Genomic DNA, 17301 nt, shown 5'->3' with positions numbered 1-17301 from the left:
TGACTTCAGCTGCCAGATGGCCAGGGTTTCATCCAACACAAGCAGCAGTGCAGGGTTGTATTTCAGGGGACGCATGGCTCTCAACCTTCGCCTCTCCTGAGTCCGTAAGGGAGTTGCAGTAATGGGACAAGACACAAAAAAATAATATAATACTCTAGGAATGTCTTGGTGGTCAAAAGCCTTATCAAAACCCTTGTGACATTATCAAGTATTCCATGTGTTCCTACCTGGTGTTCTCTGAGCTACAGAGAAAGAAGCTGTGTAGAAACACTCATTTCTTATTATAATAGTCACGTTCACACAGCCCAGTGTTAATGAATACTTGAGTGAAAAGAGGGTAAGCTAGCCCCAGGCTAGTTTTAACCCGGGGTTAAGGATGGCCCTGTGCTCAGTACCTGCAGTGTGAAAAGCCGTTTTAAAGGGTATTTTAACACATCTAGAGACAATCCACTTACTAACAGAAGGTTCATTTGCAAAGTAGGTCTAAGTAGTTTTTCTTTCAGTGTCAATGTGTGCAATTAAAATATAAAGCTCTTGACAGCACAAGCAGAAACAGTACAAATCAATGGAGGTCTCTAATCTTCCATTTACATGTTCCTGGAGTTATTGATACTAGAACATGAAAAACGGTTTGGTAGTATAATTTTTGTTACTTTCGGTACTTCTGCCAAATGTGTCTGACGTCATATACGGATTGAGAGGATCGAGTCTGTCTAGTAATTTGTCTGAATCTTCTCAAGGGGTCCATATCTAGCCAGGCTGCAAAGCAAGCTATGAGAAGCAAGCTAGAAGAGAGAGAAAATGCAGACAGCATGGTTTTAAATGAAAACATCATACCTCCATGCCCACAGCTTGTTGACAAAACTGTCTGCAGAAGCAAACTATGGGAATTAAGTGGTGGGCAATAGCAAGCTATCTGCTTTAGTTTTCGAAATGATCAATCTCTATCGAGGGAGGAGCTGTTTTTTACATATTTTGTATATTTATTTATTCTGAACACATTTCTGTTTCTTGGCAATGTCAATTTCTTGAGTTTTTTGTCAAAATACTTACTTTTATGTTCGCTAGCTGGACAGGCAAACGCCGCCGAGTACTAAACTGTAAACCAATCAAACCTTCTGTACTATCCATGGTACTATCTCTGCTGATCATGTCTGCCAATCACATTATCCATGCCTCAGGTAGTAGACAGCTGCTATCAGGTAAAGTATTTTTTATTTATTTGTAATCTATCTAACTATTTAGTTATAGAAACGTGATACCATCAATGCAAGCTGTAAAATTACTCCCAATTTAGAACACAAAAACCTTAGTAATGTAGCTAGCTTGCTAGTTAGCTAGCTAGTAACAACATGTAGATCTATTGGTAACAAGCAGGAGCAGATAGCTTTATCACTAGCTAGAATGTCATTCTGGGACAAGGAGTGTTTTAGCTATCAGTTTATTCCAAGTAATAATTTAAGGCTACAAAAATCTATAGGACAAGTACAAAATCTAAAACAGTCATCAAGCCAGGACCCACTAATTTAATTCATACTAACAAATAAGAAATGTCACATTCCTGTCAATAGTAGGATGATTGCGGAGCAGCCTGCCTCAGACTGTCAGAATGTTCATTTTCTAGCTCACAAACTACTGAACTACTGTACAAACTATTGTACTTTGCTGTGATGATTTATTTTATCTCTCACTTCTGTCTCACATGATCTATTCATCTCTCCTGTGTCCTGCTCCTAGAGATCAACCAAGTGCTATTCACCAAGCATGGACTGATTCACTCACCTGTGAGGAGAATCATCCTACTGCAGTTTGAACTAGCCCTGCCGTCGCTATTTAGACATTGGGACCACATACAAATTTGCCTGTTGTCTTTTGTTTGGGGATTTTGTCTTACACAGTCTAGTGCATTTTATAGTTGAACAACACCCACTCAAGACACACGTGCTTGTTTGACCATCTCAAAGACAAAATTCAATGTAGGATCAGTTTAACAGCTAACAAACAGATTAGTTTACTATTGTAACATGCAGTGGGGATAATTCTATTGTCCCCGTCAGGAGCCCAGGCTTTTGCCATAGATGGTAGAGTTCTCATCTCTGGACCACACAATAATTAGATTGCATTCTGCTAAGGCACTTGTCTCTCTCTATTTCGGCCAGCTATATTGGTGACCAGGGTGGGATCCTTTATACGCCTACTAGCCCTGGTCACACAAATGCTCCTAGAGAGAAGGGGGAATACTGAAGCATGCCTTGATGAGAGTTCTACAGTCTCCATCAGTAGCCCAGGCTTTTGGCATAGATATTTCTAGACTGCAACATTGTAAGATTGTGCCCTCCACGGCACATGATATACATTGATTGGTAGGTTACACTATATTTAGATACTTAAAATACTGCCTGAGACATCATTGTTATTTGTCTCCGTACTCAATAAATGGTGAAACACTATTTGTGATGGTGTTCATTGTTCAGATGTATACGCATTAAACCTACATTATGGAAAACATGTCTCACACAGTCATAGTTCGTATAATAATTAATGGATAGCAAGATTTTGGCACTGTTAACTTTTATAAGGTTAGTAGGAAAGTTAATCATGTAAACCACCTAAATATACTTACATTCACTGAACATTTAGTATTTGAACCTCAAACATTCATTTCCCAACTGCTTTTTCAATAATCATACAGGCTCTTTATCATTTTTCATACCATATATTCCAATGCATCCAACATTATGCATGCCCACCATGGTATTGGGTAGCTGCAATTTTAGAACTCATCTGGTTTAGAAATCAAACTCTGGTTATCTTATTACAGAGCACATTGTATAACTGTTTTTAGAAAATATTGTATTGCAAGGTATGCTATATGTATAGGCAATTCCATATGTATTGGCTAATATGCATATGCAGCTGTCGTTTATAAACCTCCATTCTAGCATACATGACACACATCTTTCTATCTACAGTGAGGGAAAACAGTATTTGATCCCATGCTGATTTTGTACGTTTGCCCACTGACAAAGACATGATCAGTCTATAATTTTAATGGTAGGTTTATTTTAACAGTGAGAGACAGAATAACAACAACAATATCCATAAAAATGCATGTCAAAAATGTTATAAATTGATTTGCATTTTAATGAGGGAAATAAGTATTTAACCCCTCTGCAAAACATGACTTAGTACTTGGTGGCAAAACCCTTGTTGGCAATCACAGAGGTCAGACGTTTCTTGTAGTTGGCCACCAGGTTTGCACACATCTCAGGAGGGCTTTTGTCCCACTCCTCTTTGCAGATCTTCTCCAAGTCATTAAGGTTTCGAGGCTGACATTTGGCACTCGAATCTTCAGCTCCCTCCACAGATTTTCTATGGGATTAAGGTCTGGAGACTGGCTAGGCCACTCCAGGACCTTAATGTGCTTCTTCTTGAGCCACTCCTTTGTTGCCTTGGCCGTGTGTTTTGGGTCATTGTCATGCTGGAATACCCATCCACAACCCATTTTCAATGCCCTGGCTGAGGGAAGGAGGTTCTCACCCAAGATTTGACGGTACATGGCCCCGTCCATCGTCCTTTTGATGCGGTGAAGTTGTCCTGTCCCCTTAGCAGAAAAACACCCCCAAAGCATAATGCTCCCACCTCCATGTTTGACGGTGGGGATGGTGTTCTTGGGGTCATAGGCAGCATTCCTCGTCCTCCAAACACGGCGAGTTGAGTTGATGGCAAAGTGCTCGATTTTGGTCTCATCTGACCACAACACTTTCACCCAGTTCTCCTCTGTATCATTCAGATGTTCTTTGGCAAACTTCAGACGGGCCTGTATATGTGCTTTCTTGAGCAGGGGGGGCTGCAGGATTTCAGTCCTTCACGGCATAGTGTGTTACCAATTGTTTTCTTGGTGACTATGGTCCCAGCTGCCTTGAGATCATTGACAAGATCCTCCTGTGTAGTTCTGGGCTGATTCCTCACCGTTGTCATGATCATTGCAACTCCACGAGGTGAGATCTTGCATGGAGCCCCAGGCCGAAGGAGATTGACAGTTCTTTTGTGTTTCTTCCATTTGCGAATAATCGCACCAACTGTTGTCACCTTCTCACGAAGCTGCTTGGCGATGGTCTTGTAGCCCATTCCAGCCTTGTGTAGGTCTACAATCTTGTCCCTGACATCCTTGGAGAGCTCTTTGGTCTTGGCCATGGTGGAGAGTTTGGAATCTGATTGATTGATTGCTTCTGTGGACAGGTGTCTTTTATACAGGTAACAAGCTGAGATTAGGAGCACTCCCTTTAAGAGTGTGCTCCTAATCTCAGCTCGTTACCTGTATAAAAGACACCTTGGAGCCAGAAATCTTTCTGATTGAGAGGGGTCAAATACTTATTTCCCTCATTAAAATGCAAATCAATTTATAACATTTTTGACATGCGTTTTTCAGGATTTTTTTGTTGTCATTCTGTCTCTCACTGTTCAAATAAACCTACCATTAAAATTATAGACCGATCATGTCTTTGTCAGTGGGCAAACGTACAAAATCAGCAGGGGATCAAAAACTTTTTTCCCTCACTGTATTCAGCATGACATTCATGTGAGCATTAAAATATGATTACACTCATAACTTGACAGCAATATATTTAGGCTACTTTGCGTTTGTCTGGGCTTGCTAGCAGTAGCCAGTAGCAACTAGCCAGCCAGCAGCCCTGGGTGGAGCATTTCACCCTGGGAAGTGGAATGCTCTCTGGGAATCGTAGTATGCTGTGCAAATTCCATTGTATTTTTATGGCTTGTAGACTATGCAATACAGCAGCTTCAGAAATTAGCTTCAATGTGTTTTCATGTTGTTTTGGCCATAAATGAGAAAATGTACCCTGATACAGTGGCTTGCGAAAGTATTCACCCCCCTTGGCATTTTTCCTATTTTGTTGCCTTACAACCTGGAATTAAAATGGATTTTTGGGGGGGTTGTATCATTTGATTTACACAACATGCCTACCACTTTGAAGATGCAAAATATTTTTTGGGGTGAAACAAACAAGAAATAAGACAAAAAAAACAGAAAACTTGAGCGTGCATAACTATTCACCCCCCCAAAGGCAATACTATGTAGACCCACATTTTGCAGCAATTACAGCTGCAAGTCTTTTGGGGTATGTCTCTATAAGCTTGGCACATCTAGCCACTGGGATCTTTGCCCATTCTTCAAGGCAAAACTGCTCCAGCTCCTTCAAGGTGGATGGGTTCCGCTGGTGTATAGCAATCTTTAAGTCACACCACAGATTCTCAATTGGATTGAGGTCTGGGCTTTGACTAGGCCATTCCAAGACATTTAAATGTTTCCCCTTAAACCACTCAAGTGTTGCTTTAGCAGTATGCTTAGGGTCATTGTCCTGCTGGAAGGTGAAACTCCGTCCCAGTCTCAAATCTCTGGAAGAGTGAAACAGGTTTCCTTCAAGAATTTCCCTGTATTTAGCACCATCCATCAGTCCTTCAATTCTGACCAGTTTCCAAGTCCCTGCCGATGAAAAACATCCCCATAGCATGATGCTGCCACCACCATGCTTCACTGTGGGGATGGTGTTCTCTGGGTGATGAGAGGTGTTGGGTTTGCACCAGACATAGCGTTTTCCTTGATGGCCAAAAAGATCAATTTTAGTCTCATCTGACCAGAGTACCTTCTTCCATATATTTGGGGAGTCTCCCACATGCCTTTTGGCGAACACCAAAAATTTTGAAACAAGTTATTTTTTTCATTTCACTTCACCAATTTTGACTATTTTGTGTATGTCCATTACATGAAATCCAAATAAAAATCCATTTAAACTACAGGTTGTAATGCAGCAAAATAGGAAAAACGCCAAGGGGGATGAATACTTTTGCAAGGCACTATATGTATCAAATTACATTTTAAAACAGTTTAGATGTAATTGTAAAATTATTTTGTCTGCTCTGAGTCTCAGATGTGGTTGTGCATTAAAGGAACATTTAAGGAATTCATCTGTTATTTAATATGTTGTCTTATTTTTTACAAGAAATTGAATATAGAATAGAATATATTCTATTTGTTATTGCATTTTTTCTACCAGTTATCAACATATTGTTTAATGTTTAAAAAAATAAAGCCCAGTGGTTATTCTGTGACTTTAGCTAGTACGTTTTTTTTTTTTTTTTTTTTTGCAGTGGTATCCTTTTGGTATCGAGTATCGTTTCTGTATTGAGTATTTTGATACTAAACCTGGTATCAGTATTGAAGTAAAAAATGTGGTATGGTTCATCAGTAGTTATTTACATGTGCTTTGTCCTCAAAGTTTCTTTGTTCATCATAATTAATTATACCTGCAGGCTTTAAGTAAAGTGTTACCCTTTGTTCTTTTACCAGTCTGAGTATCTAGTATGTCTTTACCACCTTTCTCTGTAGATGAGCATCACTGGGTAGTGAACACTACCAGGCTACCATCTGTCCTGTCCTCCTTCAAGGTGTTCACTATCTACACATTCTTCTCTCTCTCTCTCTCTCTCTCTCTCTCTCTCTCTCTCTCTCTCTCTCTCTCTCTCTTTCTCTCTCTCTCTCTCTCTCTCTCTCTCTCTCTCTCTCTCTCTCTCTCTCTCTCTCTCTCTCTCTCTCTCTCCACCCCCTCTCTATTCTCTCTCTCTCTCACTCGCTCTCTCTCCGCCCCCTCTCTCTATCTCTCCAGTGCCGGTGCAACACTTAAAATTTGCTCTCCTGTCTTCTTGTCTTCCAGATGGATCCCGTGCAGAAAGCTGTAATAAACCACACATTTGGGGTCCCCATCCCTCCGAAGAAAAAACAAGTGATTTCCTGTAACATCTGTCAACTACGCTTCAACTCAGATGTAAGTACAGAACAAGACACCCTCTGGAAGAGAGACAGTGTGGTAACGTGTGAATATGTACAGTACGTCATTGTTTGTTTGTATGTATTTCTTGTAGGAAAATGATGTTACTGAATACTACATTCAAGAGAAAGTTCAGAGAAAATTATTCATACAGTATACAGTAGTAGTAAAAAGCATTTAGATGAAATATTACATTAAAACAGGATCAACCCCATGAAAGAAACGTCTTACTTAAAGGGATAGTTCACCCAAATTGCAAGATGACACATTGGTTTCCTTACCCTGTAAGCAGTCTATGGCATGACAGCAATCCATTCTTTGTTTAGTTTCCCTGGCAAATCCCATTCAAGTCATGGTACCGATAATAGCATTTTTTGCGCATCATGTCCACATCATCCGAAAGTATCTAAAATTCATTGTGAAGCTCAATAAAGTAACTTATAGATGATTTGAACATGATGCGTGAAAAGTGCTAATATCGGTAACATAACTTGAATAGGATTTGTGCCACCATTGCTAAAACATTAGAAAGGATTGTTGTCATACCTTGTCAATATACAGTGGGGAAAAAAAGTATTTAGTCAGCCACCAATTGTGCAAGTTCTCCCACTTAAAAAGATGAGAGAGGCCTGTAATTTTCATCATAGGTACACGTCAACTATGACAGACAAAATGAGGAAAATAAATCCAGAAAATCACATTGTAGGATTTTTTATGAATTTATTTGCATATTATGGTGGAAAATAAGTATTTGGTCACCTACAAACAAGCAAGATTTCTGGCTCTCACAGACCTGTAACTTCTTCTTTAAGAGGCTCCTCTGTCCTCCACTCGTTACCTGTATTAATGGCACCTGTTTGAACTTGTTATCAGTATAAAAGACACCTGTCCACAACCTCAAACAGTCACACTCCAAACTCCACTATGGCCAAGACCAAAGAGCTGTCAAAGGACACCAGAAACAAAATTGTAGACCTGCACCAGGCTGGGAAGACTGAATCTGCAATAGGTAAGCAGCTTGGTTTGAAGAAATCAACTGTGGGAGCAATTATTAGGAAATGGAAGACATACAAGACCACTGATAATCTCCCTCGATCTGGGGCTCCACGCAAGATCTCACCCCGTGGGGTCAAAATGATCACAAGAACGGTGAGCAAAAATCCCAGAACCACACGGGTGGACCTAGTGAATGACCTGCAGAGACCTGGGACCAAAGTAACAAAGCCTACCATCAGTAACACACTACGCCGCCAGGGACTCAAATCCTGCAGTGCCAGACGTGTCCCCTTGCTTAAGCCAGTACATGTCCAGGCCCGTCTGAAGTTTGCTAGAGTGCATTTGGATGATCCAGAAGAGGATTGGGAGAATGTCATATGGTCAGATGAAACCAAAATAGAACTTTTTGGTAAAAACTCAACTCGTCGTGTTTGGAGGACAAAGAATGCTGAGTTGCATCCAAAGAACATCATACCTACTGTGAAGCATGGGGGTGGAGAGATCATGCTTTGGGGCTGTTTTTCTGCAAAGGGACCAGGACGACTGATCCGTGTAAAGGAAAGAATGAATGGGGCCATGTATCGTGAGATTTTGAGTGAAAACCTCCTTCTATCAGCAAGGGCATTGAAGATGAAACGTGGCTGGGTCTTTCAGCATGACAATGATCCCAAACACACCACCCGGGCAACGAAGGAGTGGCTTCGTAAGAAGCATTTCAAGGTCCTGGAGTGGCCTAGCCAGTCTCCAGATCTCAACCCCATAGAAAATATTTGGAGGGAGTTGAAAGTCCGTGTTGCCCAGCGACAGCCCCAAAACATCACTGCTCTAGAGAAGATCTGCATGGAGGAATGGGCCAAAATACCAGCAACAGTGTGTGAAAACCTTGTGAAGACTTACAGAAAACGTTTGACCTGTGTCATTGCCAACAAAGGGTATATAACAAAGTATTGAGAAACTTTAGTTATTGACCAAATACTTATTTTCCACCATAATTTGCAAATAAATTCATAAAAAATCCTACAATGTGATTTTCTGGATTTTTGTTTCTCATTTTGTCTGTCATAGTTGACGTGTACCTATGATGAAAATTACAGGCCTCTCTCATCTTTTTAAGTGGGAGAACTTGGACAATTGGTGGCTGACTAAATACTTTTTTTCCCCACTGTACTTCTTACAGGGTAAGGAAACCAATGTGCCATGTTGTAATTTGGGTGAACTATCCCTTTAAACATAAGTGAAGGCATATCTTCAGTCTAATTAAGTCAGACATACTGTATATAAATATCTCTGAGATTTTGAATAATAAATAAATAAATAATAATAATAATAATGTACCGTATGTGCTTTGTATCCTTTGAGGCAAGCTAATAGGACATATTTGTTTACAAGCTGTTGACTGCCCATTATTTGTTTCATTGACTGCTGTAGTATAATAGTTGTGCCTCAGATGTTCTTAAAAGTCTGTATTCCCCTTCCAATCAACCAATGGCCAATCCTTAGAGGGGTTCAAACACAGCCAACGATGCATTGTGTACGAAATGGTTTGAGATTGTTTTGTAGTGCAGACCAGACTAGTACAGGACAGGTGGATAGTTTTAGACAAGGTAGACCACAGTATGGGCTATTATAGAGAGACTGTTGTACTCTATAATAGCCCATATCTGTTGTGCCTGACAGTACAGATGGGTAGTTTTAGTTTAGACACGACCGTACATAGCCTTCTGTGTGACCAGACTGTTTGTGCTCTGTTGTACCTGACTGTGCAGGAGGATATTTTTAGTTTAGACAACCACCGTGTGGCCTACTGTGTGGCCAGACTGTTGTAGTCTAGCCCTGTTTATACCTGGTTCTAACATGCATCCTTTGTCCTGATCTTGTCCACATTCTGATTGTGCCGACATTTATAGACAGGTGTAGACGATTAAAATACGTATTGTGAACTGTTTGTGATCAGATCTTATAAGTGTAAACGGGCAAGATCAGCACAAGATCAGGACGAAGGACGCATGTTAGCAGCAGGTATAAACAGGGCTTCTGTAGTACCCCATAGGAAAAGTGTTGTAGACCAAATAGTACAGGTGGACACAACCACACATGGCCTACTGTGTAGTATCCCATGACAGACAAAACATTATAATCTACTAACTGTCCAGAACACAGGAGATTTTGTTCTTGGTGCCGAGATTACCGACTGTGTGGCCAGTCTGTTGTGGTCTGTTCTCCCCCATAGGGAAGTGGTAATTACTTCCTGTATTGCCATGTTGTTTCCCTGTCGGCTGGCCTTGATTAAGGTATTATAATGAGAGATGAATGGTATTGGGGTGGCAGAGAGCCCAGTCTGATAGAGGGGTCCCACTGTGAAAAGTAATTGAGGAAAGGTTTCCTCAAAGCGATGAAACAAGACACAGGGTTTATCCCCAATGGCACCCTATGCCATATAAAGTACATTACTTTTGTCCATGGCCCATAGGGCTCTGGACAAAAGTAGTACACTGGAATATAGTGCCATTTCGGACTCAGCATTGGGGATTTTATCCCCAGGGTTTGTTGTTTGTCTTCTGTTGTGTCCTTTGATCAAGATTGTTGCCAAACAGGAACAATTGTTGGCACCATCTCTCCATTACGATCACTAAACCACTGAAAGCTCCTGGATGTTTGAGGAACAAATAGCTAGAGATAATCTCATTGTTAGAGGGACTCAAGGTGTCCTTCATCTCCCTCCCATTGTTGTCCCATGCTGGGTGTAATTGGGTGTGTCACGGTTCAGACAGACGACCAGAGGACCACAATTGCGTCACACCAGAAAGTTTATTAAAACTTAAGGGAAAAGGGAAGTAGGGAGTGAATGAAGGCTCCAGGGGTAACAGGGATCCCGTCCAATGTGCTGGGTCTGTGCCCCCCCCAGTGGCAGCGATGCGTCCTATGAAGCCGGTGGTGGGTGGTCCAGAAGTCCTGGGGGGGGGGAGACACAGACACAACAGGGCGGAATGAAACAAGGCAGCAGTACAGTTCAAGGGAAATCCAAGATACGTAGTAGCAAGGCAGAAGGCTGGTCAGAGTTACCGGGATTGAAGAGTAGTCAGGAGTCGTTATGGCAGAAGCAGGTCTGGATCTCCTGGGGCAGAAGAGTATCCAAAAATCAGGCAGGTCCGGGGTCACAAAACCAGGGTGAGCCAGAAGCGCGAGCAAACAGGTTCCGGGTGTGAGCTTTGCAGACGATCTGACACCGGAGAGCTGAAAGACAGGGCCTTAAATACTGGGAGAGGTAGTGGGTAATGCAGCGCAGCTGGCAGAGTAATTAGAGCAGAGCAGAGCAGGGACAGGTGGAGCTAGTTAGGCTGAGTAGAGAGAGTGGTGAGCAGAGTGGAAGAAAATAAAGGTGGTAACCCGGTGGAGTGAGAGGCTCATGACAGAACCCCCCCCCCAAGGGACGGCCCCAGAAGTCCCAAGAGCAACACCACGCCGGGCGGGAGGAGGGGAGCCGGAGGAGGGCTAGAACTCCTCCGAACGGTCCGAGTGAACGTCCTCATCCTCGGAGGAAGCCGGAGGGCCGTGGTCGGGAGATGGGACAGGTCCCGAGACAGGATCAGGCACAGGACAGGAAGCCGAGCGGGCAGGACGGTTAGGGACCCCTCTGGGGCGGCCCCTACGGATTGCAGGTTGATCAGGATGCCGTTGGTGGAAAGCGGTGATGAGAGTCCTATCCACAATCCGACTAGCTGGCACCCAGGTCCTTTCCTCAGGTCCATAGCCCTCCCAGTCAATGAGGTACTGGAGACCCCTACCCCTCCGTCTGGACCGAAGCAGGCGGCGGACGGTGTAAACCAGACCACCATCGACGAGCCGTGGAGGAGGAGGACAAGGCGCAGCAGGGACCAGCGGACTCTCATGGATGGGCTTAATCTTAGACACATGGAAAGTGGGGTGCACCCTCAGGGAATTAGGCAGTTGGAGCCGGACAGCAGTTGGGCTAATCACTCTTATGATAGGGAATGGGCCAATGAACCGAGGTGCCAGCTTCTGCGACTCCACCCTGAGTGGCAGGTTCTTCGATGACAACCACACCCTTTGACCAACATGGTAGGTGGGAGCAGGAATTCTCCGACGGTTGGCCCCGGTAGTGTAGCTGGCAACGGATCTGAGGAGTGTGGCTCGGGCTTGTGACCAGGTGCGGCGACATCGACGGGCAAAAGCAAGTGCAGATGGGCAAGTAACCTCCTCTTCCTGGCAGGCAAATAGAGGAGGCTGGTATCCATAAACACATTGGAAAGGGGACATACCGATGGCAGAGCAGGTCAGAGAATTGTGTGCGTACTCCACCCATGTCAATTGCTGCGACCAGGAGTGGGGGTTGCGTGAAGTCATGCATCGCAGTGCCTTCTCGAGCTCCTGATTAGCCCGCTCTGACTGCCCATTGGATTGGGGATGGAATCCGGAAGTCAGACTGACTGTGGCTCCCAGCAGGTGACAGAACTCCTTCCAAAAAGCGGAGGAGAATTGTGGACCACGGTCAGAAACTACATCCCTTGGCAGTCCGTGGATCCGGAAGACGTGTTCCAGGACCACCTGGGCGGTCTCCTTGGCGGTTGGGAGCTTGGGGAGGGGAATGAAGTGTGCCATCTTGCTGAAACGGTCAACTATGGTGAGAATGACGGTCATGCCACTTGAAGGGGGCAGCCCCGTGACAAAGTCAAGGGCGATGTGAGACCAGGGACGTCTGGGCACAGGCAGGGGCTGCAGCAATCCGGCTGGGGGCTGGCAGGACGACTTGTGTTGGTTGCAGATGGGGCAGGCTTGGACGAATTCCCGTACATCCTTTCTCAGAGAGGGCCACCAGAACCTCTGGGCGAGCAGGTTGTAAGTGCGGGTGGAGCCAGGGTGACAAGCTAGGCGGGAGTCATGTCCCCACTGAACGACCTGGGACCTCAGGTCTTCGGGGACAAAAAGGCGGTCAGCTGGGCAAGTGCTGGGACCTGGCTGGTTACGGAGAGCCTCCAGCACCTGTTCCTCAACAGCCCAGGTCAGAGCTGCAACGATGCAGGGACTTGGCAGAATCGACACAGGGTCCTTGGAGGGGGTGTCATCCTTCTGGAATTGACGGGAGAGGGCGTCTGGCTTGGTGTTGCGTGATCCAGGCCGGTATGACAGAGTGAAATTAAACCTGGTGAAGAACAGGGCCCAGCGGGACTGCCTGGAGTTCAACCGTTTGGCCGTGCGGATGTACTCCAAGTTCTTATGATCGGTCCAAACGAGAAATGGAATGGTGGACCCCTCCAGCCAGTGACGCCACTCCTCCAAGGCAAGCTTCACAGCCAGCAGCTCACGGTTCCCTATGTCGTAATTGCACTCAGAGGGGGACAACCGACGTGAGAAAAAGGCACAGGGATGGAGCTTCCTATCCTCCGCAGCCCACTGAGAAATCACAGCACCAACTCCCACATCCGAGGCGTCCACCTCCACAATGAATTGCCGGTCCACATCAGGCATCTGGAGGATGGGAGCGGAGGTGAACCTCACCTTGAGGGTACTGAAGGCTTTGTCGGCTGCTGGGGTCCAGGTGAAGGGTTGCTTGGTGCTGGTTAGAGCAGTGAGAGGGGCAGCAACGGTACTGTAGTTCCGGATAAACTTTCTGTAGAAGTTAGCAAACCCCAGAAACTGTTGCAGCTTCTTTCTGTTCTCCGGAACTGGCCATGAAGTGACTGCTGATACTTTGGCAGGATCCATTTGGATACTTCCCTCTGCCACTATGTACCCCAGGAAGGCCACTGTCTTGACGTGAAACTCACATTTCTCTGCCTTGGCGTAGAGGGAATTCTCCAGAAGACGATGAAGGACTTGCTGGACATGGCGGGTGTGTTCAGACAGGTTTCTGGAGTAGATTAAGATGTCATCCAGGTAAACGAAGACAAACTTGTTTAACATGTCCCGCAGTACATCATTCACTAGAGCCTGGAACACAGCAGGAGCATTGGTGAGGCCAAAAGGCATAACCAGATACTCGTAGTGGCCTGTTGGTGTATTGAATGCGGTTTTCCATTCATCTCCCTCCCGGATCCGCACTAGGTGGTAAGCGTTTCTGAGATCCAACTTGGTAAAAACAGTGGCTCCCTGGAGCAACTCAAAAGCAGAGGTGAGCAGAGGCAGAGGGTAACGGTTTTTCACTGTGATGTCGTTGAGTCCCCTGTAGTCGATGCAGGGGCGAAGAGATCCGTCCTTCTTCCCCACAAAGAAGAAGCCAGCACCAGCAGGAGATGAAGATGAACGGATTAATCCTGCGGACAGAGAGCCATTGATGTAGTCCTCCATGGACTTTCTTTCAGGAGCAGACAACGAATAAAGACGACCCTTTGGAGGGGCTGTTCCAGGGAGGAGGTCGATGGCACAGTCGTACGGTCGGTGAGGGGGCAGAGATGTGGCTCTTGCTTTGTTAAACACCTCTCTGAGACCATGGTAGCATTCTGGGACATTGGAGAGGTCAGGAGCGGAGTTAGTAGGTACTGGCCGAGGGGGTAGTGCGGCAGCAAGCAGGCAGGTTCGGTGGCAGTCCTCTCCCCACTCCCTGATCACCCCGGTCACCCAGTCGAGCTGAGGGTTGTGCCGGCGGAGCCATGGGTAACCCAGGATGAGGGGTTGGCCTGGAGAGGGGAGCAGGTGAAACTGGATAGTTTCTTGATGGTTTCCGGACAGACCCATCGAGACCGGGGCCGTGACATGAGTGACCGATCCGAGTAAGTGTCCGTCCAGTGCCCGGGCAGGAATAGGAGGTGTCAAACGGAGGTTCTCCAGTCCCAGTTGGCGTGCCAGCTTGATGTCCATTATGTTGGCTTCGGCGCCAGAATCCACCAGAGCAGCCAGGGTGTGAGTTGAGTCAGAGAGGCGGAGGTGAACTTGCAGCAGGGGTTTGCGGTCGGAGGACTGGATGGTCATAGAACTCAACCGGACTCCCCCTATGCCCGGTGAGCTTCGGCCCTTTAAAGGGCAGGTTACCACACGATGTCCATCACCTCCACAATAGAGGCAGAGGTTTGAGGTGAAGCGGCGCTGGCGCTCTGCAGGAGTGAGAGAGGCTCGCCCAATCTCCATAGGCTCAGACTGATCAAGCTGACCTGGGTGAGTGGCAGTAGATGACAGGAGCCCAGTCGGATCTCTCCGAATGCCGGTAGTAGGTGGACCTTGGCGCCCCCTCTCACGACGACGGGTCTGTATCCTTCTGTCGATCCTGACAGTCAGTGCGATGGCTTCATCAAGAGTGGAAGGCAGTTCATGGGAGACCAACTCGTCCTTGATATAGTCAGCCAAACTATGGAAGAACGCGTCCACCAACGATGGTGTGTTCCAAGTACTTCGTCTAGCCAGGGTTCGGAAGTCGATGGAATGGTCTGCGACTGTACGTCTGCCTTGTCGAATACTGAACAGTTCACGAGACGCCTCTGCGGTTGGTGAATCCAGGTCAAACACCTTCAGCATCTCCTCAGCAAACAGGTCGAAGGTTGCACATGCGGGGGTTTGACGTTCGAACTCTGCTGTTCCCCAGAGTCGAGCTCGGCCCGTCAGGTGAGTGATGGCATACCCAACTTTAGCCCCCTCCGTGGCGAAGGTCCTTGGCTGCAAGGAGAACTGAAGTCGGCAGCTAGTCAGGAATGGCCGGACCTGGGTTGAGTCGCCGTTGAACCGCTCGGGGTTTCCAATCTTGGGTTCCGGAGCAGCGGCTGCAATGACCGGGGCAGGTAACTCGGGGGCAGGGCTGGTGGGCAGACTGGCTGGGGTAAGGTTGGTGAGGAGTTGAATGATCATGGCGAGTTGTTGTTGCTGCTGCTGGAACTGCTGCTCATGCTCATCGGTTTCCATGTCGGGGAAAGTGTGCGCTGAGTCCATAATGGTCAGATCGTACTGTCACGGTTCAGACAGACGACCAGAGGACCACAATTGCGTCACACCAGAAAGTTTATTAAAACTTAAGGGAAAAGGGAAGTAGGGAGTGAATGAAGGCTCCAGGGGTAACAGGGATCCCGTCCAATGTGCTGGGTCTGTGCCCCCCCCAGTGGCAGCGATGCGTCCTATGAAGCCGGTGGTGGGTGGTCCAGAAGTCCTGGGGGGGGGGAGACACAGACACAACAGGGCGGAATGAAACAAGGCAGCAGTACAGTTCAAGGGAAATCCAAGATACGTAGTAGCAAGGCAGAAGGCTGGTCAGAGTTACCGGGATTGAAGAGTAGTCAGGAGTCGTTATGGCAGAAGCAGGTCTGGATCTCCTGGGGCAGAAGAGTATCCAAAAATCAGGCAGGTCCGGGGTCACAAAACCAGGGTGAGCCAGAAGCGCGAGCAAACAGGTTCCGGGTGTGAGCTTTGCAGACGATCTGACACCGGAGAGCTGAAAGACAGGGCCTTAAATACTGGGAGAGGTAGTGGGTAATGCAGCGCAGCTGGCAGAGTAATTAGAGCAGAGCAGAGCAGGGACAGGTGGAGCTAGTTAGGCTGAGTAGAGAGAGTGGTGAGCAGAGTGGAAGAAAATAAAGGTGGTAACCCGGTGGAGTGAGAGGCTCATGACAGGGTGATAGTTATTGACTGTGAAAGTCTCCTTTTCCAACACAGAGAAACAGAGAGGATTAAAGTCATGGCCACTTCCACTTATTTCCTTTCCCGTTTCAAAGGAAGAGAGGAACAAATATTTCATTTGCCATGATAACGTAAAGGGTTCTGATCTCACGATAAGTGTTGAAGAATGCTTTCAAGAGATGGAAAGCCTCTCTCTCTCTCTTTCTCTCTCCTTATTTCTCTCTCCTTCTCTCTCCTCTCTCTCTCTTTCTCTCTCTCTCTCTTTCTCCCCCCTCCCCCTCTCCCCCTCTCTCTCTGTCTCTCTCTCTCTCTCTCTCTCTCTCTCTCTCTCTGGAGAAGTTCACAGCGGGTGAAGGCTGAAGTATCAAAGGAGTTGCTGCAAACAGATCTGGTCTTTGATGCTAATCCTGGTTGCATGTGTTCTCCGTATTGTGATCCATGCAAGAAGAAAGGCCTTGTTTCTACCAGTCTCCTCTCTGTCTCAATCAGTCTCTTTCCTCTACGCTCGGTTTGGAGACTCTCATGGGTTGCATCCCAAATGGAACCCTATTCCATACATAGTGCACTACCTTTGACCAGAGCTCTATGGGCTCTATGGGCCCTGGTCAAATGTAGTACACTAGATAGGGAAAAGGGTGCCATTTGGTACGCCGCCTCTCTGTCTGGAGACTCTCATGGTCACTCTGAAGTAGGGTTGAATATTTTCCCGGTATTTTACAAATGTTCCATCCCGAGAATAAATCCCTTTTCTCCTGGGTTCCCCGGTATATCCCGCCAAAACCAGAAGTGTCATTCTGAAGCATATAAAGCATATAAATATGTCTGGATTTGATTCGAGCTTTGATCGGCATGAAAATTCAAGCCTGATGCTACCTGAGCCTGATAAGCCATACATTAAATA

At 46.1% G+C, this 17301-nt stretch overlaps 1 protein-coding gene across 1 annotated transcript in view; it reads left to right on the top strand.

The window, feature by feature from the left end:
• LOC311144005 (zinc finger protein 385B-like) overlaps positions 1-17301 on the top strand; it is a gene marked incomplete at both ends in the record, with an annotated part of 169574 nt that overhangs the window by 127032 nt on the left and 25241 nt on the right. Inside the window, one exon of the mRNA XM_084179918.1 lies at positions 6735-6845. Within this exon, the coding sequence (XP_084036044.1) occupies positions 6735-6845 (111 nt within the window). The remainder of the gene's footprint in view (positions 1-6734; positions 6846-17301) is intronic.

This window comes from Coregonus lavaretus (assembly GCF_964263955.1).
Source record: "Coregonus lavaretus genome assembly, chromosome: 16".
Classification (NCBI taxonomy): domain Eukaryota; kingdom Metazoa; phylum Chordata; class Actinopteri; order Salmoniformes; family Salmonidae; genus Coregonus; species Coregonus lavaretus.
The sequence above is the reverse complement of the archived record's forward strand: the minus strand, read 5'-3'. Positions and strand labels throughout refer to the sequence as shown.